At 39.1% G+C, this 25,097-nt stretch overlaps 1 protein-coding gene across 2 annotated transcripts in view; it reads right to left on the bottom strand.

Annotated features, from left to right (window-relative positions):
* The window catches only part of CHN1 (chimerin 1), a 159,019-nt gene that overhangs the window by 93,481 nt on the left and 40,441 nt on the right, over positions 1-25,097 (bottom strand). For both annotated transcript variants that reach the window (XM_036320021.1, XM_036320022.1), the window contains exons 4-6: positions 21,175-21,230; positions 19,044-19,075; positions 17,293-17,406 (exon numbers count right to left, since the gene is read on the bottom strand). In XM_036320021.1, coding sequence (XP_036175914.1) covers positions 17,293-17,406; positions 19,044-19,075; positions 21,175-21,230 — 202 coding nt within the window. The remainder of the gene's footprint in view (positions 1-17,292; positions 17,407-19,043; positions 19,076-21,174; positions 21,231-25,097) is intronic.

The raw sequence follows: 25,097 nt of genomic DNA, 5'->3' as shown, positions 1-25,097 counted from the left end.
AGCCCTGCTCTCACCGGCTGACTGCACGGAGCATTTGGGGCTGGTGCTATCAGTGGGTGTGAGTGGCAGCTGCTGCCCCAATCACCCCTCAGGAGCAGGGGGAGGTGGAGAAGCCCTCAGGGGCGATCAGGGCTGGCAGCCACTGCTGGGGACCAGTGCTGGGTGTCAGCAGCAGGTGAGAGCGGGGCTGGCGCTGGCAGCAGGTGCGAGCACCAGGTGGGACCCCAGTGCATGGGAGCAAAGAATTTTCAGTAACCACCAGAGGCTCACCCTGATGACAGTGACTGGTGCCCCACCTTCGTCTGGCGCCCTGTGCTCACCTGCTCCACCATTCTGCCGCAGCTGACTCCCGCCATGTTCTGCATGCCCCTGGTGGTCAATGCACGTCACAGCAACCAGTTGTTCGGTTGTTCTGCCATTCAGTCTACTTGCATATTAGCCTTTTATTATATAGGATATATATGAGAACTTTCCATTTTCTCCTCAGCTCAACTAATAGAAATTATTTTTATTGACAGAGGAGAAGTGAAGATTACTAATATTTTTAGTTACAGGACAGACATGAATATGATTGAATCTCGATAGAGACATGTCTAGTGCAAGGGAAAATAAAAGGCTTCACCAATGCACTAAAAACACCTATACTGGACTCTAAAGCCACATGTATGAATGCTTACATGACATTTATAAAGACTTCAATTATTTTTGGCTTCAATATTTTTTACTCATATCAGTTGAAAAATGAAAGGTCATAAAGGCCAAATCTAAAATTAACACATTTCATACTGCTCAGGAGTTTTCTCTGTTTCACGCCATCTGTTAGGGACCGCTCACGAGTGTTCTCATTTTTCACGCCCATGGAAAAAGGAGCGAATCTAGATACTTATGTAAATTTTGTTTGGTCCCTCTTCATAGAGGAAAATGTTTTACGTAGTACCATACGTTAAAAAAGTACTAGGAACTTTAATTGTTTAATTGTTTTTGTAAATAAAAATGTTATAATTATTGAAAAACAACCCCTAAAGTGCATTATGATGATTTAAATAACGTGCAGTTTTCCCAAAAACGTGCGGTCCCTGGCGTATGTCTTAGAGATTTCTATGCGGTATGCAACGTGTTAAGAAAAAAAATACTCTTTGTAAACAGACTTGGATACTGCTGCATAACTCATTAACCTCTCTATGTATTTAATATGACAAAGATTAAGTTTGTAAAAGAGAAAACCACAAATCTCTTTTCTTCACATCTTCAAAATTCATCACATTTATTGTTTAAATGTCAGACTCAACTGGTTAAACTTTAACTAGTTAAATATCAACCATATATATAATGGTTGTTGATATTAATGCTTAAAATGGCATGAATTATATTTTTATATATGTTATATTGATATTCAAATAATATGTATGTGTATATATATATGTATACTAGGGACCCAGTGCATGAAATTCATGCACTTGGGGGTGGGGGGTGTCCCTCAGCCCAGCCTGCCCCCTCTCACATAGTGGGAGCCCTCAGGGGATGTCCTACTGACGGCTTAGGCCCGCTCCCTGCTCCCCTTGGGGAGCGGGCCTAAGCCGCAGTCTGGCCTCCCTTTGTGGGAGGTGACCGGGCTGATCAGGGGAAGGCACCAGCCCCATCACCTGCTGCTGCAGCCACTGCCAGTCACTGCAGTCACCAAGTTGTTGTCATCAACACGGACTCCAGTCCCTTCACCATGAAAAAATGACAACTTTCTTTAGGCATTTTCAAGATGTGCCTTTCATGTAATAATAATTTCTTTATTGTTTTTTTTATCCTCACCTGAGGATATGTTTCCATTGATTTTTAGAGAATATGGAAGAGAAAGGGAAAGACAGAGAGAAACATCAAAATGAGAGGAACACTTTGATTGGTTTCCTCCTACATGAGCCCTGACCTGGGCCCCGGCCAGGGAGGAGCCTGCAACCTAGGTACATGCCCATGGTCAGAACTGAACCAGACCCTGCCATCGGCAGGCCAAGGCATTATCCACTGAGCCAAACCGGCTAGGGCAGGATATGACATTTCTTAGCCCTCCAGCAGTGGACCTTCATTTTTTTGGCCAGGAGTGTGGTGAAAAACCCTAGATCACCTTTTTGGATTCATATTACCCAAGTTACTAAGAATATTACCAGTGGCACAAGGAGCTTAACCAATGAGCGGTCAGAAAAGGTGTTTCCTCTGTAGTTCACACCAATCGCCGGCTTGCGGCACCCCCCCCCGGCCCCCCCAGGCCTGAGCCTCTGGCCCAGGCTTCAGGCCTGGGCAGGGGACCCCCCCAGACCCCTCCGATTGATGGCTCCGCCTCCCACCCAGGCCTGACACCTCTGACCCTGGCTTCAGGCCTGGGCAGGGGACCCCCATCTCCAGCTCCGCCCTTGCCCAGGCCTGACACCTCAGCCAGAGGCGTCGACCCCCATCACCCTCCGATCGCCAGATCAGCCCCTTGCCCAGGCCTGACGCCTCCGCCAGAGGTGTCAGACCTGGGCAGGGGGCCCCCATCTCCCCCCAATCACCGGCTTCTGGGGCTTCTGGGGTCGGCCTGCAGCCTGGGATGGCAGCTCGCACTGGCAGCTGCTCTGTCCCGCCCTGCCTGCAGTATGCAAATTAGCCACCATCTTTGTTGGTGGTTAATTTGCATATCGCACTGATTAGCCAATGGGATGCATAGCGAAGGTATGATCAATTACCATGTTTGTCCATTATTAGATAGGATGCTTTAGTAAAATAGCTTATACGTAAATCTGAAAAATGGGGGAGGGTGGGGGGAGCAAAAAAAGAAAAGTTTCTTTTCCCATTTTCTATTGCTATAGTCTGGTAAATCTAAAATTGGTGTGTTCCAAAATTCTGAAATCTGTGTGTTCTGGCAAAATCTAACTAGAAAAAGCTGTATAATTGTTTGGAACCCCATGCTCTTTCTTAGTCAAATGGGTGTTCCAGTTTATAAAATCCACTGAAATTTAAAGAATAAAAAGATAGTTTTTCCCAAAATAAGCAATATCTTAATCAATTTGTATACTTATTGCATATTTATTACTTTGCACATTATACTGTGAGGGAAAATGCACTAATTCTCTGTACTTTGACAAGACAGAAGCCTATCCTTGAATAGCTGACAGCCTAAATGACAAAAGACTGATATTTGCCCTAGAATTATGACAAAATTATCTTCAGAGAAAGAAATGTGTCCACGTGTTTGTGTGGATGTGGTGTATAAAAGAGATATCCAAATATAAATGTATTTATTCCAGACATTTCTAAGATATGTTAACTCTATTGGGAGGAAAATTAAAACACTTCGAAGTTCAGCTCCATGTGATGAAAGTATTCCTTGAAAGGTTTCATCACCTGTCTAGTGGCCAGATGAACTACAGATATATGTCCTTTTATTGTGGAAACAAACATATGACTTGATAAAAAAACACAAAAAAAGAAATTACAATGGAACTGAGAGCTTGATAAACAACAAGAGCTCTGACAAACTAGAGAGAATAGGCTCCTCTGAACTGACCACAATTCACTGTCTTCTGGGACGAGCAAGAAAAAGAGGTGTGTGGTGAGGGCGAGAAGCAGCAGCTTACAGTATTTCCCAAAATGAAGGACCTACCTCTAAATAAGACAAAATCTGACAGAAACCCATCTTATTAAACTCCTTGAATTTACATCAGATTTTCCTGTATACAGTCATACTTCCTGTCCTTTTCCTACCATAGCAATGTCTCAGTTTTAACTCTATATATGGGACGGTCTCATTAAAGTTTAATCCTCTCACTCCCTAATAAATTCCATATGGCCAGGGATCTTGACTGTTTATTTATCCTTTTATCCCCAGCACCCAGAAGAGTATCATTATAATTTTTTTTACTACACTTGACTGTAGCCAAAAGGCCAAGAATGTATATGTATGTATGTGTGTGTGGGTAGGTGGGTGTGTATTTAAAAACAAAGTAATAAGCCCTGGCCGGTATGGCTCAGTTGGTTGGACTATCGCCCCGTACCCCAAAAGGAGGCGGGTTCAGGGCACATTCCCAGGTTGCGGGTGCCATCCCCGGTCAGGACATTTATAGGAGGCAACTGATTGATGTTTCTCTCTTACATCAATGTTTCCCTCTCCCCCGCCCCCCCTTCCTCTAAGATTAAAAAAAGAAAAAAGAAACAACATAAAAACTTGTTTTAAGTGCCAAAATACTACTTATTTTGTGGCCAATGAGACCGGTAAAATATTTCTTTTCCTACATTTCTGCTTTTTACAGTTTCTATATTGTACATTTTAATAAAATCAAACGTTATGATGGACCTAAATTTAAATAAGTAAATATAATAAGTGAAAACCAGAATTTTTAAAAATTTGGGATATAAAACTTGACCTTATGAAGAATTAATTCAAATAGCAAACTTTCCATACATTTACTGACATGGAAAATACTCATGATGTATAGCTAATTTAAAAGTATACCATGGAAATGATCCCTGGTACAGAACCATCTCTTTAACCAGGAAAGTATTAGAGTTACAGTGCAATTTTTACAGTGCTTGTTGTCTCTAGGTAGTAGGATTATAGATGATTTCTTTTGCTTTTCCTTCAGCTTTTTACATTAAATGTTTTCTGTGTTGTATATATGTTAGGAAAAACTAAATAATCTTTTAAAACAGCTATAAACTCTTGAGCATTTACATTTCAACTTGCAACCATTTTCAGAAACACATCTATTTTATTAAAGTAAGTAGTGCCTTATATTAAACTATCCACTCCCTACTGTGTCATATCAATACTTTTGACTGTTTTATTAAAGCATACTTGACCTAAGGATCCTTCATATAAACTGGAATCATTATACCAATATTTTTTGAAAGCTTATGGCATTGATGACATGGTATTACATTTTAAAGTAAATTATGCTATCCTTTTTATCAATAACAATGCTGGTACTGCAGGACTACTAAATGCAATTGTCAACACATGTGTTATTCACATACTCTTATATCCAGAAAATTTCCCAAAAAGTAATTCATAATCTTAAATAAAAGCAGAAAACCTTTTTCAAAAATTATTCTGCAGAACATTATTTTCCACATATTCCAAATAGCACAACAAGAAGGTTTGCAGGAAATGAAACGAAACCATGGTAACCAACTAAACCTATCATGAGCTATCAGATCAAAGAACACCAAGTACATTACACGTCAACGCCTACCAGCAGCATAATCCTTCCCCAGTTACTTTTGATCCTTCTTCCTAAAAGTGAAAAAGCTTTCATCCAAGGTTCACATTGTAAAAATGTGGAAGCTCCTTTACCAATGCACTGCAATTCTCTGACTGCACCCAGGAACTCTGGCTGAGTTCACTTTAAAAGTTAACCAAATATTCTGAGATTCAATTAAAAATTGTTGGTTTTTTTCCAATCATTAGCAAATTTACATTTTTTAAATTTCAATGCATTTTATTTTCGAATACAGTAGCAATAGTTCTTCTTTACAAATTTGAGAGCAGTAAAGATTAAATATAACATTCTCACAGGAATTCCTCAACTGAATCTTACTGGCATTCTAAATTCAAAGCCACAATAAATTAAATCACAAAAATTGCACTTATGTCACAGAGGAGCCCCATTTTATCATCTTGTTATATATTCTATCACCAATCATTAACCCCCATCACCATTCCATCATAGGAATGGAAGCTAAACTCACAGGATGCAGCTCAACATGTTCTTAAACTACCAACCATCAGCTAACACTAAACAAAGTACTGATGGTTTCCGTCAGGCACTAGAGTTTATTACATAACTACTAGTATATAGTCAGGCAGACAACAGGGTGAATTCCTGCAAATACTAGAGATTACCTTTGCTGCTATGGTTAGCCAACCTCTAGCAATTACAACCTAAAATAAAATACAGCAGACATACATTCCATTAAAATATATGTATATTTTATATATGACCAATATCTGGAAGGACAATCAAATAATTATAAATGGCATTATCTCTAGAAAGTGGAACTAGGAGTATGTGGTGGGAAAGTAATATAATTTATTATATATGCTTCTCTTACTTGAAATTTCTTAACATATCCACGTATTTTCATAAAGAGATGTAATAAATTACATGGATGTAAATATGCTATTATTTTCATAAATTATTATTGCTGTTTTTATTTGAAAAGTGATCCAAACTCACTAAAAAATTATTCTTATAAGTACAAATGCTCACCAAATGATTTTATAATGGAATTTAGGCATAAATAATTGAACAGTATATATACCTAATTTGGCTTTTCTCTTTTGGGGGGTAGTGGTGAAAAGTTATCCCTTGAGAATTAGTTGAGTAAACCTCATCCTTAAAGGTTTTAAACAAAGGTGTATGTACTTTATAAAAATGGTAATGTTAAAATCATTATTAAAAACTCATTGATTTAAACGCTGAGTTTACTCTTATCTCACATTCCTTATGTAAAGTATTGCACATCCTATATAATAAAAGCCTGACATGCAAATTGTCCCCTCGGGCGGTTGTTCGACCGCACACTATGATGTGTGCTGACCACCAGGGGGCGGCGTGGAACATGGCAGGCGATGCAGCGCTGTGAGCGGACGGCAGTGGAGGCACTGCCGGGCCCCAGTGGGCCCTGACGAGAATGGGACCACAGCGGGATGGTGGAGCAGGTGAGTGGGCAGTGCCGGTTCAAGGCGGTACGAGTGGGGGCCCGATCGCTCCCCCTGATTGCTCCACAGACAGCAACTGTGGTGGCAGCAGCAAGGGGCCCGGCCCTGATAAATCATCCCGCAGATGGGATGGTGGAGCAGGTAAGGGGGCAGCGCCAGGCCAAGGTGAGGTGCCAGGCGGAGCTGCGAGGCTGGGGGTGTGAGCTGGGACCCATCTCCTCAGGCCACCCCAAAGGACCCCACCCGTGCATGAATTCGTACACCGGGTCTCTAGTTTTATTATGATTTAGGATGTTTTTCATTTTAATAACTTATAGTCTCCATATCTTAGCTCTTTGTTCTTAAGCAAATTAATTCTTGGTCTTATCTGTAAAATGCAGAAAATGTAGTCTATATAACATAAGCTTCTGTTACAGCTAAAACTGAGTTTTCCAACCTAGATGCCACGAATAGAGGACACAGATTACAAGATACCAAACCTGTCCAGCCTTTACAGAGGTTGATGCTTAAGTCCTTCAGCCAGTCATACTTGGCCTTTATCTACCTTGTGCATTTACCTCCTTATATATAATTTTCAATGGATGCCACAATATGAAAAAGTATTGGAAAATACTGAAAGATAATTCACATAAAGTATTTACCATAGTGCCTGATACAGTAAATGTTCAAGAAATGTTAACTATTATTATATTTATAAAATGGTTAAATTCACTAAAAAAATATTTGGGTGTAACAAATCATTCACAGGGAAGCAGGCATATCAATGCATTCTAGGGCTGTATCTTGTTACCAAGTAACAGGACCTGTTAAGAGAAGCTGGTATATTTTCTACTGCACCTTTAAGTAGGTATATAAGTCAGATTCTTGACTCCCTTTGCATAGTAGGTAGATAACCAGTCAGTTAACTCTCTCAGATCAAAGTTCCTATTGATTAGCTCCCAAATGTACTTGAAACCCAACTGCACCCTAAATGAAATGCTCAATGGAATTTGCCTTATGCTGTACCTTTAAATTACAAAAAAAAAATAAATCAGCCTTTTTGATTCATCTACTGTTGCTTTAAATCCATTGCTCTGTATGCATACTTTTGAGATGAAACTGAAGTCTGAATAGATACAATATATAAAAATTATACTGAGCATAAACATTTGAAAAATGAAGTACCATTCAAGAGTAAGGTGCAATTCAAAATCACAATGAGATACCACTTCACATCCACTGTTGAAATCAAGACATAGTATGGGCTGGTGAGGAGGAGAAATTGGAACCATCGCATACTGTAATGCTGGTGAGACTATAAAAGGGTAAAAACGCTTTGGAAAAAAAACTTGGCAGTTCCTCAAAATGTCAAACAAAGTTGCAATGTGATCCAGCATTTTCACTCCTAGGTATATTTACAAGGGAAATAAAAAGGTATGTCCACACAAAAACTTGTGAGTAGCATTATTCATAATAGCAACATTATTCATAATAGCCAAAAAGTGGAAACAATCCAAATGTCCATCAACTAATGCACAGATAAACAAAATGGGCATACATGCAAACGTTGGAACATTATTTAAATATTCATTAATAAAAAGGAGTAAAGTAGTGATACATTCAGCAACACGACTGAACCTTAAAAACATACTAAGGGAAAGAAGGCAGTCACAAAAGAACACATATATATGATTCCATTTATATGAAATAGCCAGGATGCATAACTCTGAAGAGACAAAAGTAGGCTACTGGTTCCCTGAGGCTAGGAGGGTTGGGAGAAATAGGAAGTGACTGCAAATGGGGATCGAGTTTCTTTTTAGGGTGATTAAATGTTCTAAAATGGATTTTGTTGCGTAACTTTCTGAATGCTCTAAAAACCACTGAATTGTACACTTTAAATGGGTAAATTGACATGCTATTTATAACTAAATAAAAAGAAAGGTTTTTTTTAAAAAAGAGTAAATGTTCATAGCATGCAAAGCCAAGCCTGCAATTTTTTAATACATATAAGTGGTACTTGGATGCCATAGGTATATGTTTCAGAACACTCTTTAAATAGAAAGTAAATCTTTTCTGGTTCAGGGGAAAAAAAAATCAGAAGAAAGAAAAAAATCAATGAGGTAATAAGCCCTTAAATTTTATCTATCAATTTAACACCTTAGTAAAAAGGCTTTGGGACTTATTTACCAAAAAGAGGTGTGAAAAAAATGGGAAGGATGCCTCTTTTTCTTTTATTGATTTCAGAGAGGGAGAGAGAGATAGAAATGTTGACGAAAGAGAATCATTAATTGGTGGGGATACCAAAACCCGGGCATGTGCCCTGACCGGGAATCAAACCATGACCTCCTGGTGCATGGGTGAACATTCAACCACTAAGCCACACTGGCCGGCAGGATGTCTCTCTTAACCTATCAAATAGAAGAAACTGGTAGATTTGTCCCCTCTTCTTTTCTCCCTCAACTCCAGCATTTATTCTAATTTGTTAACTTGAAAATGAGAAATAACTCAAAGGCCCCTAATACTCTACCTATACATTTTAAGTTTTCTCTCCTTGTAGACCACATGGAAAGCCTTTAATTGGAGGGTTGCTTGATGCAGGAAGTCCAGAGAAAGAGGAACTGTGCAAATCAAATGTTTAATGGAATATTTCTCAAAGTGTGTTCCACAGAGGGATTCCATGAAAGAGGGTCACATGATCAAATGATTTTGGGAAATGCAGTATAGTTTATCAACATATGACTGACCTCTCTACAGCCCCCAAGCCTGACCAATTCTTCGATTCTGAACAATTATTTAAATAAGTTAATACATTCCACTTAGTCAGATCTTCAGAGATATAGGAAGTTTTATCTTCCACTTTGCTTAAAGAGTGAAGATAGCTCTATTGATTTTCTTTGGTTGACTGTAATAATTCTATATATGCATTGTAAAAAACACACACACACAAAAAAAACCAAACACCAAATCAGGCACTCAGAAAGCTACAAAGAAATAAAAATCACCTTAAATTCACACTCAGAGATGAACACTATGAATGTTTTGGTGATTATTCTTTTAGACATCTCTCTACTTACATATACCTAGTATACCAAATAGATACCTAATTTTATGTAAGTAGTACAATAATATACATAATGATAATGAATTTTATTTTTCAGATTAACTTAGGCTATGTATATTTTTAGAATTTAACAAATATATTTTTAACAAAAAATATAATAAATATATCCAAACATAGAGTTACAGTATGCTTTTTCAGTTTTTAAATTCTTATTGTTCTCCATTATCTAAATTTTTTCCAAATATTTCTTGTGATGGTTGGCCATCCTAAAACTAAGGAAAGTGCAAGCACTGTGGGTAAAGCATTCCCTGGACTATGTCCAGTTCTGTCCTGGAATATCCAGATAAAGGGTTTGGAAGTACTGACTCCTGCACTTGTCATCCTGTTCTTCTCCCAATTTAGAGTAGGTAAAATGAATCAACAGAAATTCCCAAATTTGAAGCTAACGTTTCTCCTCAAAGTGAACCCTTTGAAATCTATAAGATATCTAGAAGCCCTTTAAAAGATCAGTTCTCCATAGCCAAAGAAAAACTGCTTACTAAATTAATTATCTAAGTAATTCTGCTACAACTTAGTTCCTACCACCCTCTCATTTCATTTTTTTTTTTTGTTACTGTTAATCCTCACCTGAGGATATTTTTCTCTTGATTTTCTAGAGAGAGGGGAAGGGGAGGGGAGGGGAGGGGAGGGGAGGGGAGGGGAGGGGAGGGGAGGGGAGGGGAGGGGAGGGGAGGGGAGGGGAGGGGAGGGGAGGGGAGGGGAGGGGAGGGGAGGGGAGGGGAGGGAGGGAAGAGAAAGGAGAGAAACATTGATGTGAGAAACATCCATTGGTTGCCCAGCATGCACCCCAACTGGGGGTGGGGATCAAACCTGCAACCCAGGTATGTGCCCTTGACCAGTAATCAAACCCATGACCCTTCAGTGCATGGGCCCTTCAGTACTCTAACCACTTAAAAACACTGGCCAGGGCTCTATTCCTTCTTATTGCTCCTACAATGATCTTTCTAAATTATAAATGTAATCATCACTCTCTTCTAAAAAAGCTTTCATTGACTCCCATGTCCCACAGATAAAGTCCAAATTCTCAAGCATGAAATACCAGGCTTTCCTGGCACACTTCCTGTACTCCCGAACCTCAAATGTTCTATGCTGTTCTATATATTCCAGCCTTGGCTGTTTCTTCTTCCCAAAATGCTAATTTTTATCACAACCTATCCTCCTATCTGGCAAACTTCTGCTCTACTTTTAGGAAGTAGCTTAAAGGTCTTCTTCCTTCACCCATCTGGATAGTCAGTCCCTGGCAGAATATGGAAGCTCAATAAATGCTATTTTTGATGATGCAGCTATCTGGGAGATTATGTTAATTTCCCAATTTAATAATGAAGACCAAGACCCTGATTTCCATGAAAGGCCTTGACACATGTCAGTGACATACCAGGGATACATTTTTTAAGGAATATATTAGTCAATACTACAATGGATTTATTTCACTGTGCTAAAAATATTAACATAATTAGACTTTCCGTGTCATCTTTAAAATATTAAATTATTTTAAGTCAGATTGAAAAAGATTTTAAATCAAATTTTGAAAATACTATAGGCAAAACAACATCACCAAACAGAATTTATAAAACTTTGGTGCCTGGCTTCAGGTACCTGATTTTCTGTGGAACTCATACCACATTTTCTTATTATTTACAAAACTGGATATACTACTTGAATAAGAAGTTGATCAGACTAAAACATTTGAAGAATTATACCATGGATTGATCCTCATAGTCTAACATGGGAATGACTTTAATGAATACCTACTATGCTGTATAGATATAACTGTACACATTCTCCACCCCAACTCCCCCTCCACACACACACTCCAACCTTTTTCCTTCTTTTAAAACAAGAAAAGAAAACCAGAATGTATTCATCCAGACCTCCTCCCAAAGCCTTATCTTCCAGTAGAAGCTGACCCCATCTCCCAGGTCCAGGACCCTGCAATATTGGTTGGACAAACAATCAGTACATGCATTTCCCTGCAGGTTGTTATTGGTCCAGGGTTGGGAAAGGGAGACCAACGCTGGCTGGATCAACCTGACGGGAAGGATGCATACTGCACGAGAGAACAGGTTCCCTTGTAAGGAGCATATACAAGGAAGAACACAACTCTGACTGCCCCTGCAGCCACCTCTGACCACAAGGAAAATCAGCCTTAGACCGGAGCTGACGCTGTGAATGGCCAGAAATGGAAAGATCACAAGTCCCCCATAATATCACTGGGATGCTGATCATCCATGCTAATACATTTCTGAATTTCTCATTATGTGAAATAGGACCTTAAATAATGTATTGTTTAAGCAGGTAGAGTTTGCTTCTGAGTATCAGATAACACTTGGAGCTGAAGGCTTCTCAACTGGTAAGATAATTTGATTCTTGAAAGTGGGATGCTGCTAATTAAAGAATCTTAAAGGTTTCATTTTACAAACAGAAAACTAAAGCTCAAAGAGGTTAAATATACACAATAAGGTCAAGCAACTAAAATTATAGTATAATTATTCAATGGATTATTATACAGCAGTAAAAATCAATAAACTATAGCCATGTTCTACAGTAACGATATATCTCAGGAACATAACGTTGAGTGAAAAAAGAATGAAGAATACATTCTACATGTTCCATTTACTTTAAGTCCAAAACAAGCAAATCAAAACCATGCACTGCGTGGGGATACAAACATACGTTGTAAATTTATAAAGAAAGGCCAGGGACTGATCATCGGATAAGGCTGCCAGTGCGAGTAACAGGAGGAAGTAGGGGGAATAGGGGAGGAATACACAGCACACAGGAGACTCCAAAGGCAATGGCTGTTTCTTAAAATACATGCTGGGCACATAACAGTTATAATCATATTTAATAATTTTTATGTTTGTTATAAGATATTCTTTGGTATATACTTAACATTTAATAAAAGTTCACAGAAAACATGCACTAGTTCTATCCCTTTTCATTTGTCACTCCACATGCACAACAGTGAATATAATATTTTCTTCTTAGGGATAAAAATTAAATGACAAATATTTTTTAAAGAATTAGTTTTAAAACTATGAAAATGATAAAAAATGTTTTCAATCAAACTTCTTAAATTGTCTTAAGCTTACACATAACTGTATTTGCCATATCTCATTAAACTATAGCTAATCCAAATGTTGTCAAAAACATACAGAAAATCCCAAAGTCACTTTGAAACAAACCTCTCATTCTTCATAAGGTATTATCTGATGCCTGGCCTAGCATCTTCAACTACACACTGCATGTAAATGTCTGTCTGTATACTTCCTTTCACTGAGCAATAGTCATTTTTCCTGAACCAAGAGGTCAACATGGGCAAAGGCAAAAAAGCCAGACAAGGCCTGGCCTGAAATTCAGGCTGAGATGGAATATGGGAGAAGATGGTGAAGAGGCGAGAAAAATTCAACTGCAGAATACCTTCCAGCTATGGAATGAGAACCTCTTTTCTTAGTGCAGAAAACTGGTGATGTGACAGCACATACAAAACACATAATCCCCTGAGTAATACCTCACAAGACCACAAAGATCATCAGTGAAGGGTTAGGGTTAGGCCTCCACAAGTATGGGAGAGATGTCAGTGATGGGGGGAGGTGTAATCTTTGAAACCTTTGCCTACCCAACACTACAACCTTGCTGATCACTGCATCAGATTTTAAGATTGACTGACATTTACAATACTGTGGAAGATACATGAGAGGGACAAGACTGGATACAGGAAGATTTCTAAGGCAGTTACTGAACCAGTCCAGGAAGGGGCTTGCAGTTGAAAAGGAGAGGGAATTTTGAGGGAGAAAAAAACCTCAAGAAATAAAAAATTGTTGGGTTTGGTTGTGTGAGATGAGCAAGAAGAAAAAGTCCTCCTCACTATTAGATAACATAGGCATACATAGCATGAGAGAGAGTGAAGGAGAGGGAATGAGGAAGAGCTTGGAAGGTTTGGGTGCTACTTTTTTCCAAACTAAATCCTTGGCCCTTCAGTGTCTGCTGATGTCATTAAGTGAAAACTGCTTGATAACATGTTCTGAGAGGCAATACAGCATAACGGAAGGTACAGAAACTTTGCAATGAGGCAAAACTGAGTTCAAATTCCAGTTTTGTAACTTACTATGTGATCTCGGGGGAAGGTAAGAAGACAGCAACAAAGGGGAGATTTCTATGTCTGCTCTCACTGTACCTCCTTCTTCCTTATTCAGATCCACTAGCCTTTACATCAAGGCTTATTTACCTCACATACTCAGACGACCAAACTTTTTGGAAATGTGATATTATAGAATCCTAAAATTATAAAATGTTAGGAGCAGAAAGATGAAGAAACTAACTTTAAGGATTCTGTAGTTGGCCCCATGCCAGTCTTCTAGTTCATTCAGTGGCAAAACAAATAGGTTTTTGAATTCCCAGCCCAGATTTTCCCCCCTGTATGCCATAATTTAAACCCAAAAAACAATATAGTTAAATAATTAATGGGGACTTACACTTTATCATTTGTCATCAAAAGCAAATTTCCATGAAATCCTATAACAAGCTCAGTTTTCCAAGTATGCAATTAATTCGGCATTCAGTATGAAATAATACTGAATTTTATCATTCTTTTTGTTAAAAAGATTAATATTAAATCTGATAGGTGGGAATAAGAGTAATCCCTGATCACTCACACAGGCATAAGTCATATTAGAGTCCTGAGCAATAACATAACCTTTCTATTCTCTCTTTTGTGGCCATGGAAAGAAACTTCATTTCTTTGACCTCTTTCTTAGAAAGTTTCCTTTTTTATTTTTTTATTTTTAATCCTCACCAGAGGATATTTTTTTCCATTGCTTTTCAGAGAGACTGGAAGGGAGGGAGTAAAGGAGGGAAGAGGAGGAAGATAGAGAGAAATATTGATGTGAGAGACACATAGATCAGTTGCTTCCTGCACATTCCCTGGCCGGGGGGTGAGGGTGGGGGGTGGGAGGGGTAGGGGGGGTGTGGCGCAGGGTGGTAAACCCGCAATTTAGCTATGTTCCCTTGCTGGGAATCAAAACTATCACCCTTTGGTGCTCGGGCCAATGCTCCAACCACTGAGCCAGGGCAGAAAGTTTCTATTTTTAAGGCTTTTCCAGAGAATGGATGAATAAACGAGGAATGGACAAAGACAATGGATAATTATTCCAAGCCTTTGTAGAGGCAGCAATGTAGACTAGATTAACAGAACAGGCGCAGAAGCCAGACTGTATGGGCTCAAATAGCAGCTACATGAATTATTAAATGTATGACCTTGGCCAAGTTCCTCAGCCTCTAGCTCCTCTGTTTCCTTATATGTAAATTGGAGAAGGTAACAACCCATAAATCCTGGAGTTGTGAAGATGAAATGAGGTTAGAGTCCTGGCATGAGGTAAACCCAAATGATAAGCATGCTATCCTATCTAATAAAAGAGAAACATGGTAATTGGCGTACGACTGCTACCCTTCCCATTGGCTAATCAGGGCAATATGCAAATTAACTGCCAGCCAAGATGGCGGCCGGCAGCCAGGCAGCTTGAAACTAACATGAGGCTTGCTTGCTTCAGTGATGGAGGACTGCAATGTTTCCCGCCTGCCGCTGCAGGCCTCTGAGCTGCAACTCTAAGCAACTATGTAACAAACATAGAAGCTAAACAAAACCCCAGAAACCTCCTTTAGTCCGCCAGGCTTCAGCCAGCAGGATCGCAACATGGTATGCAAATGCCAGAAACCTACTTTCAGCAGCTAAGGCCTAAGAGCTGGAGCCAAGCCTCAAAGCTAAAGCTGGCCCAGAATAAAAAAAAAGAAAAAAAGGAGCGGTTGGGAGCTTCAGTCACCCCCAGCCTGAAAACAGCCCTCAGCCCCTCACCCAGACTGGTCAGGCACCCCAGTGGGGACCCCCACCCTGAAGGGTATGTGACCAGCTGCAAAGAGCCATCATCCCCTCACCCAGGCTGGCCAGGCACCCCAGTGGGGACCCCCACCCTGATCCAGGACACCCTTCAGGGAAAACCAACCGGCACCCACCCGTGCACCAGGCCTCTACCCTATATAGTAAAAGGGTAATATGCCTTCCAGCACCGGGATCAGCGGAGCTGCGAGGCCTGCTGGCACCGGGATCAGCGTAACGGGGCAGCGCCCAAACCCCCTGATTGCCCTGCGGCTCTGTGTGTGACAGGGGGTGGGGCCACAACCTCCCTATCCGCCCTGCTCTGTTTGTGACAGGGGAAGGCGCCCCAACCCCCTGATCAGCCCTGCTCTGTGCCTGATAGGGGGAAGCTCCCCAACCCCCTGATCGCCCTGCGGCTCTGTGTGTGACAGGGTGCGTCGCCCCAATCCCCGCCCCTCCCCACCCCCCCCACGGGTCCTGCTCTGTGTGTGACAGGGTAGAGCCATAACCTCCCCATCAGCCCTGCCCTGAGTGTGACAGTGGCGGTGCCCCAACCCCCTGATCGGCCCTGCTCTGTGGGTGATAGAGGGCGGCGCCCCAACCCCCTGATGGGCCCTGCTCTGTGCATGACAGGGGGCAGCGCCCCAACCCCCTGATTGGCCCTGCTCTGTGTGTGACAGGGTACAGAGCCCCAACCCCCTAATGGGCCCTGCTCTGTGAGTGACAGGGGGCAGTGCCCCAACCCCCTGATTGGCCCTGCTCTGTGCGTGACAGGGGGTGGTGCCGCAACCTCCCCATCGACCCTGCCTTGAGTGTGACAGGGGACGGTGCCCCAACCCCCCAATCGGCCCTACCCTGAGCGTGACTGAGGGTGGCATCACAACCTCCCAATCGCCCTGCTCTGTGCATGACAGGGGGCGGTGCCCCAACTCCCCAATCGGCCCTGCTCTGAGCCCAACCAGGGGCTGCACCTAGGGATTGGGCCTGCCCTCTGCCACCCGGGAGCAGGCCTAAGCCAGCAGGTCGTTATCTCCCGAGGGGTCCCAGACTGCGAGAGGGCACAGGCTGGGTTGAGGGACCCCCCTCCCCACCGAGTGCACAAATTTTTGTGCACCGGACCTCTAGTTATATTATAACCCTGTATTGCAGAGTTAATGGAAATGTTTGTTTCTGGGCACAGTACTGTAAGCTAAAAACAGCTGAAATGCTGAAAAAGTTCAGCTGATAGGAAAGAGCCAAAAGCTCCCAAGAAAATCTGCTTCAGCCAGAAGCCAAGCTAAGAGAAATGACACTGGCTTTAATTTTATGAGTTACAAAGACCTTTCCTCTTAGTTCCTTTTCTCATTCAAGAAATAGAAGGAGCTGACACAGCAGGACAGATGGGAGAGAACCCACGATGAAATGCAAGAAAGCTAGAGCTACAATAAAAATGCTTTAAAAGTTCTTCAATCCTTAATTAGTGAGTGCTACCATTCATGAGGAATTTTTTAAGGGCCTCAAAGCTATTAAAATGGTAATTAGGCCCCAAGAAAACAAGAACCAATTCAATTAGTGCTGGATGCTTTTAAAATTTAAAGCCTTCTATTAAGAGGGCTTTAAATGAAGCATAGTTATAATTACAGGTCCTCGACCAACCTTAAAGCCAAAGTGTAGGTTCCTGGCTGGCGCTGGCTCTCCCGGATGAGGTAGCTCCCCTCAGCCACACTCAGGAGCTGGTCGGCAGCTTCCCGGGAGATCCTGCCGTGGAACCTGAGAAACAAAGTCATTTCAGAAACGGCATGTCTTCCGCCTTTCTCAATGAAACAGGACAAAACAAAACCCCCACCTTTCCCTGTTGTTTTCTAGACCAAGTACTGCCATAAAATCAAAGGGGATTATAAACTCAACCGAGTTTAACTATGCTTGTGTTTCCCTGGGCCTGGCCCCTGGCCAGCTTCTCTGTGGTGATAAAAACAGAACCAAAGTCACTACCCAATCCATTTAATCACAAAATCAAATTCCACATCCATCCAAAGGAAGACCAACCACCTCTCTTGAGAAAACATGCCCTTCTTATGTAGCCGGTCTGACCATATGGACATGATGAAAAATATACAGAAATGTGTCCCATTTCCTTTCTTCAAACTAATAACATTTCTCGAAATTTTGGCTCAGAGTCTATGTTGGCAATTTTCCAGGACCCTGGGTTGCCCTTAATTGGCATGATTGTCCAATAATGTGCATAATCTGCATCACTGGTTCTCAAGCCAAAAGCAATGAACTGTAATACTTGCTTTCACTCCCTGCTAAAACCTATTTTTGATTAACAGAGAAAAAAGGAAGAAGAAGAAACACACTCTTTACACAAACACAGATTCATCTATAACACTCAGAGCTAAAACACTGAAAAAAATATGCCAATGGTGACTGATGATTAATATTAAAGATATAAAATCACCTTACATTCATATGGGATTTACAAATTACAAAGTACATTATGTCCTTTTAGTAACTCAAAATAACAGAACTGAGTTATCGCTGCACTAAAACTTTGCAGTTTTTACTAGTAAAACAAAACAACAATTTCTTGATTTTGGAATAATTTGTAATAATATATTTTAACTAGTGTCCCTCAGCCTAGCCTGCACCCTCTCCAATCGGGGACCCCTTGGGGGATATCCCACAAGGATTGGGCCTAAACCGACAGTCGGCAGAGAGGTTAGGGGCAATCAGGTAGGCAAGCAGAAAGGTTAGGGGCAATCAGGCAGGCAGGCAGAGGCAGTTAGGGGCGATCAGGCAGGCAGGCAGGTGAGCAGTTAGGAGCCAGCAGTCCCAGATTGCAAGAGGGATGTCTGACTGCCTGATTTATAACATTTTTCATAAAACAGAAAAATGTTCATTATTAATATTAAATGAAAAAATCAGGCTACAAAAATTGTAAGTATATCTCCATTTTGTAAAATCAATTAGAAAAATAGATCTTTAGAAGGTAATACTTCAAACTGCCAACAGTTATTTCTAGGTGGCATATATTTACTTATAGAAATTTTAGAAGAAAATTAAAAAATAAAGAAAAGTATAAATATAGACTAAACAACCCATATCCCAACACACACATGTGTGTATATATCTATATGCTTAATATATACATGTACACACAAATATAAATGTTTCCCTCATATACATCTAGAACTATTTATTTACTTACATGGCTTTATTTTAACATTCTTGCATACATTTCCCCATGCTACTTTCTTCACCAATTAGAATAATTACATTTATAATCAGAAAAATAATTTCACTCATCCAAACTTGAATACCTCCTTCATTTTTACTAAAAGCACCCATTTAATCATCTCTCTTACATATTCCAATCTATAAAATGTTTTCTGATAATCCATACTTACTCTCTTCCATAATATTTTGGTCTGTTTTCTACCTATTGGAAAAATAAAAAAGAAAGATACTTGTGATAATGCAAATGTTCAAAACATTACTCAACATTTTGTGTAAGTGACAAATTAAAGCAAATATTAAGCAAAAGAAAAATCAGAGTCTGGAGTTCCAGTTCTACCAGCAGACTAACTGACTCTCAGGCCTGTTTCTTATCTACAAAACACTTTATATGTAAAAAGAGTTGAACTAAATTATCTTTTATTTCTAGGACTTTAAAAATCTGAAAAAATATTTACATCACTTTATCCAAAAAGTAAAATAAAACATCTAAGACCTTAATGCCACAATATGTCAGAAGAGACTGTGACTTTCCTTCCTGGTTACTCCACATTCCCCTGCTGTTAACATCTCGACATAATTTTGCCCCTTTGTTCCCCACTGGGGCCATAACCTCACCAGCTAATCTTCCCTAGCCTTTCATGGCAGCTTGTGCTGGCTATGAGATAGAGAAAGGCCCAGCAGAAAAGATCCTAAGGAATCTGTACCGGGGTAGACTGAAAAAGAGTATTTGCCTGGTTCATTTAAGAAATGTTCTGGAAGCGTAGGTTCATTTACTGTATGTTCAGTTCTGATCATCTTACCATTTTTATTTAAATCTGTTGCTTGAATATGTGAAACATTTGCATAGTTCAAAAGTCACAACTTTTGAATGGTTATAATAATGGTTATATAAAAACACGTCCTCAGAGAAGTCTCACTCCCATCCGTACACCCTCAACACTGCTCCTCGGCCACTCCTTATGGATAAACACTTTACCAATCTCTTGCTAATCCTTTCTGTGTTTCTCTTTTGCAAAAATAACCTTTATTTTTTTCTTTTCTTTTATTGATTTCAGAGAGGAAGAGAGAGGGAGATATAGAAGCTAGAGTGATGAGAGAGAATCATTGATTGGCTGCCTCCTGCATGCTCCACTGGAGATCAAGCCTGCTACCCAGGCATATGCTCTGACTGGGAATTGAACCGTGACCTCCTGGTTCATAGGTTGATGCACAACCATTGAGCAACACAGGCAGAGTTATTTTCTTTATTACTAAAAAGGGACCATACTTACTATACTGTATATGCATTTTATATCATTTCATATCATCTCATAGAAATCTTCCTTATAGACATTTAGGGTTTTTTTCTAATACTCTACTATAAACAGTCCTACACTAAAAACTTTAGCATATGTTATTCCATATTTGTATAGGTAATTCATCAGGGTAAATCCCTATAACTTGGACTAGTTCAAAGGTTAAGTGAAGTTTATTTTGTTAGACATTACAAAATTCTCATAGAATTGTAGCATGGCACATTCCCATTAGCAATATATAAGTGTCTGTGTCCTTACATGCTTACCAACCAAGTATACTCTAAGCCAGCGGTTCTCAACCTGTGGGTCGCGACCCCTTTGGCGGTTGAACGACCCTTTCACAGGGGTTGCCTAAGACCATCCTGCATAGCAGATATTTACATTACGATTCATAACAGTAGCAACATTACAGTTATGAAGTAGCAACGAAAATAATTTTATGGTTGGGTCACAACATGAGGAACTGTATTTAAAGGGCCAGAAGGTTGAGAACCACTGCTCTAAGCTTTTGAACTTCTGCTATTCTGAAAGGCGACAATGGTCTATGTATTTTAATTTGCATTTCTATTATTAATGAAATTGAACATCTTTTCCTATATATTGTCATATGTCCTATTTTTTTGTGAACTATGTCTTTGCTTATTTTTTACATCATGACTTACATCTTTTTAATGGAAAAATTAATAATACTTCCATAATGCCTTCAAACTGTTTTAAAAGCAAAGAATAAAACAAAAAGTGGAAGAAGAATGTAGGAACAAAAAAGATTAACATCACTGACAACTATACTGTCATATTCTATACTGTGTTCCCAGACCGTCCCTTAAACAGTGACAGTTATTTCAAGTGAAAAGAATGTTAAGAAAAATGCATTCAAGTTGCAATGCTATGGTGCCAACTACTGTAAGTGGTTAATCCCACAAATAACCAAGCCGATGAAGAAGGTCAAAGTCTGGGAAACAAATAAATGAAAAACATTTCATTGTAACAGTTTCATTACACCCACCTCATTAGTACAGGTGACTCTTCTAGGGTGGGGAGCCTCCTGTTGCAGCTGGTACACTACAAGGAAGAAAGTGAAAGATGTCATTTCTCTTATGCATAACTTCTGACTATTTTAGGAATCTCAAACTGCTTTTTTATGTTCACAAGTAAACTGTGGTACAGTCCTACTTTTTATAAACAAAGCAAATAAAGTAAACTTGACTGAATTTAGGGAAAGCTCAGGAACAAACACAAAACTGTCTTTCTGCCTTGTAACAAATCAGTACTGGATACCTGGGTCTGCTCTCCATAATCTGAATCATTTATTTTCCCCATTTTTTTTTTTTTGGTGTGTGTGACTGCATTACTTAAAGCTTTTCTCTGATACAAACCAATAATGGTTATGTATTTTTAAGTACATTATTAAATATCAAACTTGAAATTAAAACTAGAATTTAAAGGCTAGATATGCCATTTTTCTCTCCTATTTTTATGCAAACCTCTCTCTTCAAATATAATCTCCCATACTTTTTTTAAAATTTTTATTTTTTTATAATCTCCCTTTAAACAAAATTTCTGAGCCAAAGTTACTGCCACTTATTCAATTTGGGCAAATGAAGCAAATAAATAAATAAATAAATCGGGCACTGAAATAATTTGCCAAAGAGAGAATAATTTTTTAGAGTATTTAACAATGGATCAGTGAGAATTATACCAATACCATGATCTAGACTGTCTTGGCTTTTTTTATTTGAAATTAAAAAAAAAGAATGAATAGAATGTGTGGTTATTAGAGAAAGTGTTTATATATGTTTAAATTTATCACTTGAAAGGAATTTATTTTTGATTTCAACATATATAATCATATTCAATTGAAGTTAATGTTGTATTTAAATACATACAGATTTTGTCACCATAACATTACACTACTCAGACATCTGGTATTGTCAGATAATAAAGACTCAGATTTCAATTATATATGCTTCACCTCTGATTGAATTGATTCATATACAGAAACATATATAAGTATATACAATTAGACTATATATACACACGCATATGACTAGACTACATGTATGTATGAGTGTCTATTACATACAATATATATACTGAGAACAGACACATACCACTGTCCTGTATTGCTATGTGAAGGCGATATAACATTGTGTCTAAGAATGTGAACTCCTGGACCAGGCCATCTGGGGGTTGCCTGAACACGGCTCTGCCACTAACACTGCATTCTGTGCTTCAGTTTTCCTCATTTGTAAAAGGGGATAAAAATAGTTTCTACTTCACAGAATACTGAAAGGATTAAATAACTTACTATATGTTAGACAAAACAGTCCTTGACACAAAGTAAACACTCAACAAAGATTAGTTATGACTGTCTGTAGGTGACTGACAGTAATACCAAAACTTCTTTGGAGTACTATTTGATCACCAGAATGCATCTTGAGTTCATCACCCAAACAGACCACGGTAATGCTATCACTGAAAAGGCACAGAGAAGACACAGCTTTACTGTTTAAAAATCAAAACATAAACAAAGCCCCTCCTCGTTAGTAATGACTGAAATTCTACTCATGGAAATGTATTCTTGTGCCTTTTCTTCCTGGTTGCAAAAACCCCTAAGAAAGACAGCACCTTAAAACAGTTTGGGGTGCCCATACTTCACTGTGTGAGTTCCTTCTTCAAAAATACTCCTGTGAATAAATTTTTGTGGGTTAAAAAGATGATATGAAGGGAGGAATTCTGAGGTGGCGAAGGGAAGAGCGAGCGCTGGAGCCAGACCTGCCTGGCCCTGATAGACGTGTACATGCGCGTCACCCAGATATTTCTAAGTCGCCATCCTCCTGAGAGAAGCCAAAACATGATTGGCCAAAGAGGGAGGACTCTTCAGGCCCGTTCCTCCACACTGGTAACTATAACTCTTAGATGTGAAAATTCAGTTCACAGTTCTGTTTTGATCAGTAATTCTCAAAAGATCAGTTGTTTTCCTTTGTAAAAAAAAATGCTTTGGAAAGTACTGCCACCTATGAAAACTCACTTATGAGACTTGAGCAGTAGTCAAGAAGGACAAAGTAAAGCATTGATTTTTAACTCAACAAACGAATACTGTAGTATCTGGTTATCACTGGTAATATTTACCTATTCAGTAACCAAGCATTAGCATGAGCCAGTATGAAAAAACAGGAGTGACAATATTGGCACGTTAGAATCTCAATCTTCATTTTTATTAGTTTTAAAGGGTATAGCTCCATTCATGGAGAAAAGCAAGTTTTAGACAAATACCTCCTCATTTGCTACCTATGGTTAGTCTATCCTTAAGACTCATTTTAAATAAATATGTTATTTATTTGGATACTGTATAACTGAATATAACATGAATTTGAATTCAGGAGACACGTATCAAAAGAAGCACTTAAAAACTGTACACAGTAATAAAGACTAATTCAGGCCCTTTTAAATTTAAAATTTGGGGGTAATTTAAACTGGAATCAGCTGAAATTTAAATTGTATAATCATTAACTGATTCACCAAAAATTAATAGCTAAATTATTAAATGAGGAGATACATGATTAAAGTACTTAACATTTTTCAATCACCTTAGAACTTCAATGCTTAAATACTTACTAGTGAATTTCTCAATACCTAGAAGCAATACATTTTTAATGAAGTTCCAAGATCACAAGTTGGTAACTTGAAGTCAAAATCAGCTCACATGCATCTGGCTTAAATTTATTTTTAACACTTAAAAATTAAGAGCTTTAACTCCAACAATAAAGCAAAAGAGAATTCCAGCTTCTCTTTAGAGTTTTGGGTGAATGACCACAGTAAAGGAACGCTAACGATGGGCCTCTCGCTACAGACAGGCCATTCATGCTCTACGTTCTCACAGTCCCCACTTGGCTCGCTTGCCCCATTTTTTGCATGTTAGGTCCCTGGTTTAATTCAAGCAATACCTATCAATAAGCAATAAAACTGTATTTTTTTTTTTTAAGGAGAATCATCAACTTAGACTTCTTGCTAATTCTATTTTCCCATTGGTTTGTATTTGTAAGGCTTTAAAATTACATTTTCACAAGCTTAACTAAACCACACTGGGAAGTGGAACAGGCATAGGTAAAATAAGTTTCTTACAAAATCACAGTAAAAATGTTTCTTAGAGAATCTCACTGTGAAGAGCTATACAAACCCCATTGTGCTAAAGACAGAAAGTAATAAAAAAAAAACAAAAAAAAACAAAAAACCAAGTTGCAACTTCTGACATTAAGATTTAACTGAACCCTTTGGTTTTACAAAGGTAATACAGACTAGAACTTAACAACCAGAACACTTTGAATAGTTTCTGCTTTGCTAACATTGACTGACATAACTCATTTTTTAAAAATCTAATCCATTTAGATTTTATTAACATTTTGAGACTTTTTTTTAATTACAAAAATTTAATTCACATCCCAAATGATGAATGCATTATGGTTTGTCAGTGCCGAATACTGTCGTGGAATTTATTGTCAATTATCAACTCTAACCAAGATAGATAGATATAGCCGTAACCGGTTTGGCTCAGCGGATAGAGCGTCGGCCTGTGGACTGAAAGGTCCCGGGTTCGATTCCGGTCAGGGGCATGTGCCTTGGTTGTGGGCACATCCCCAATGGGGGGTGTGCAGGAGGCAGCTGATCGATGTTTCTCTCTCATCAATGTTTCTGACTCTCTATCCCTCTCCCTTCCTCTCTGTAAAAAATCAATAAAATATATTTTAAAAAAAAGATAGATAGATAGATAGATATACGTATATATATGTATAAATATATATAAATATATATAGGTCTGACCTATTTTTAAAATGGGCTTTTCCACTTGGCTTTAACACAGTTTAATCATAACATTTCCTTGAAATGGAATGAAGTTTTTTCATTTGATGGCCAGGAGATAAAGTCTAC

Source organism: Myotis myotis, unplaced genomic scaffold (assembly GCF_014108235.1).
Source record: "Myotis myotis isolate mMyoMyo1 unplaced genomic scaffold, mMyoMyo1.p scaffold_m19_p_8, whole genome shotgun sequence".
Lineage (NCBI taxonomy): Eukaryota > Metazoa > Chordata > Mammalia > Chiroptera > Vespertilionidae > Myotis > Myotis myotis.
Note: the sequence above shows the minus strand (reverse complement) of the source record. Positions and strands in the feature narration are given on the sequence as shown.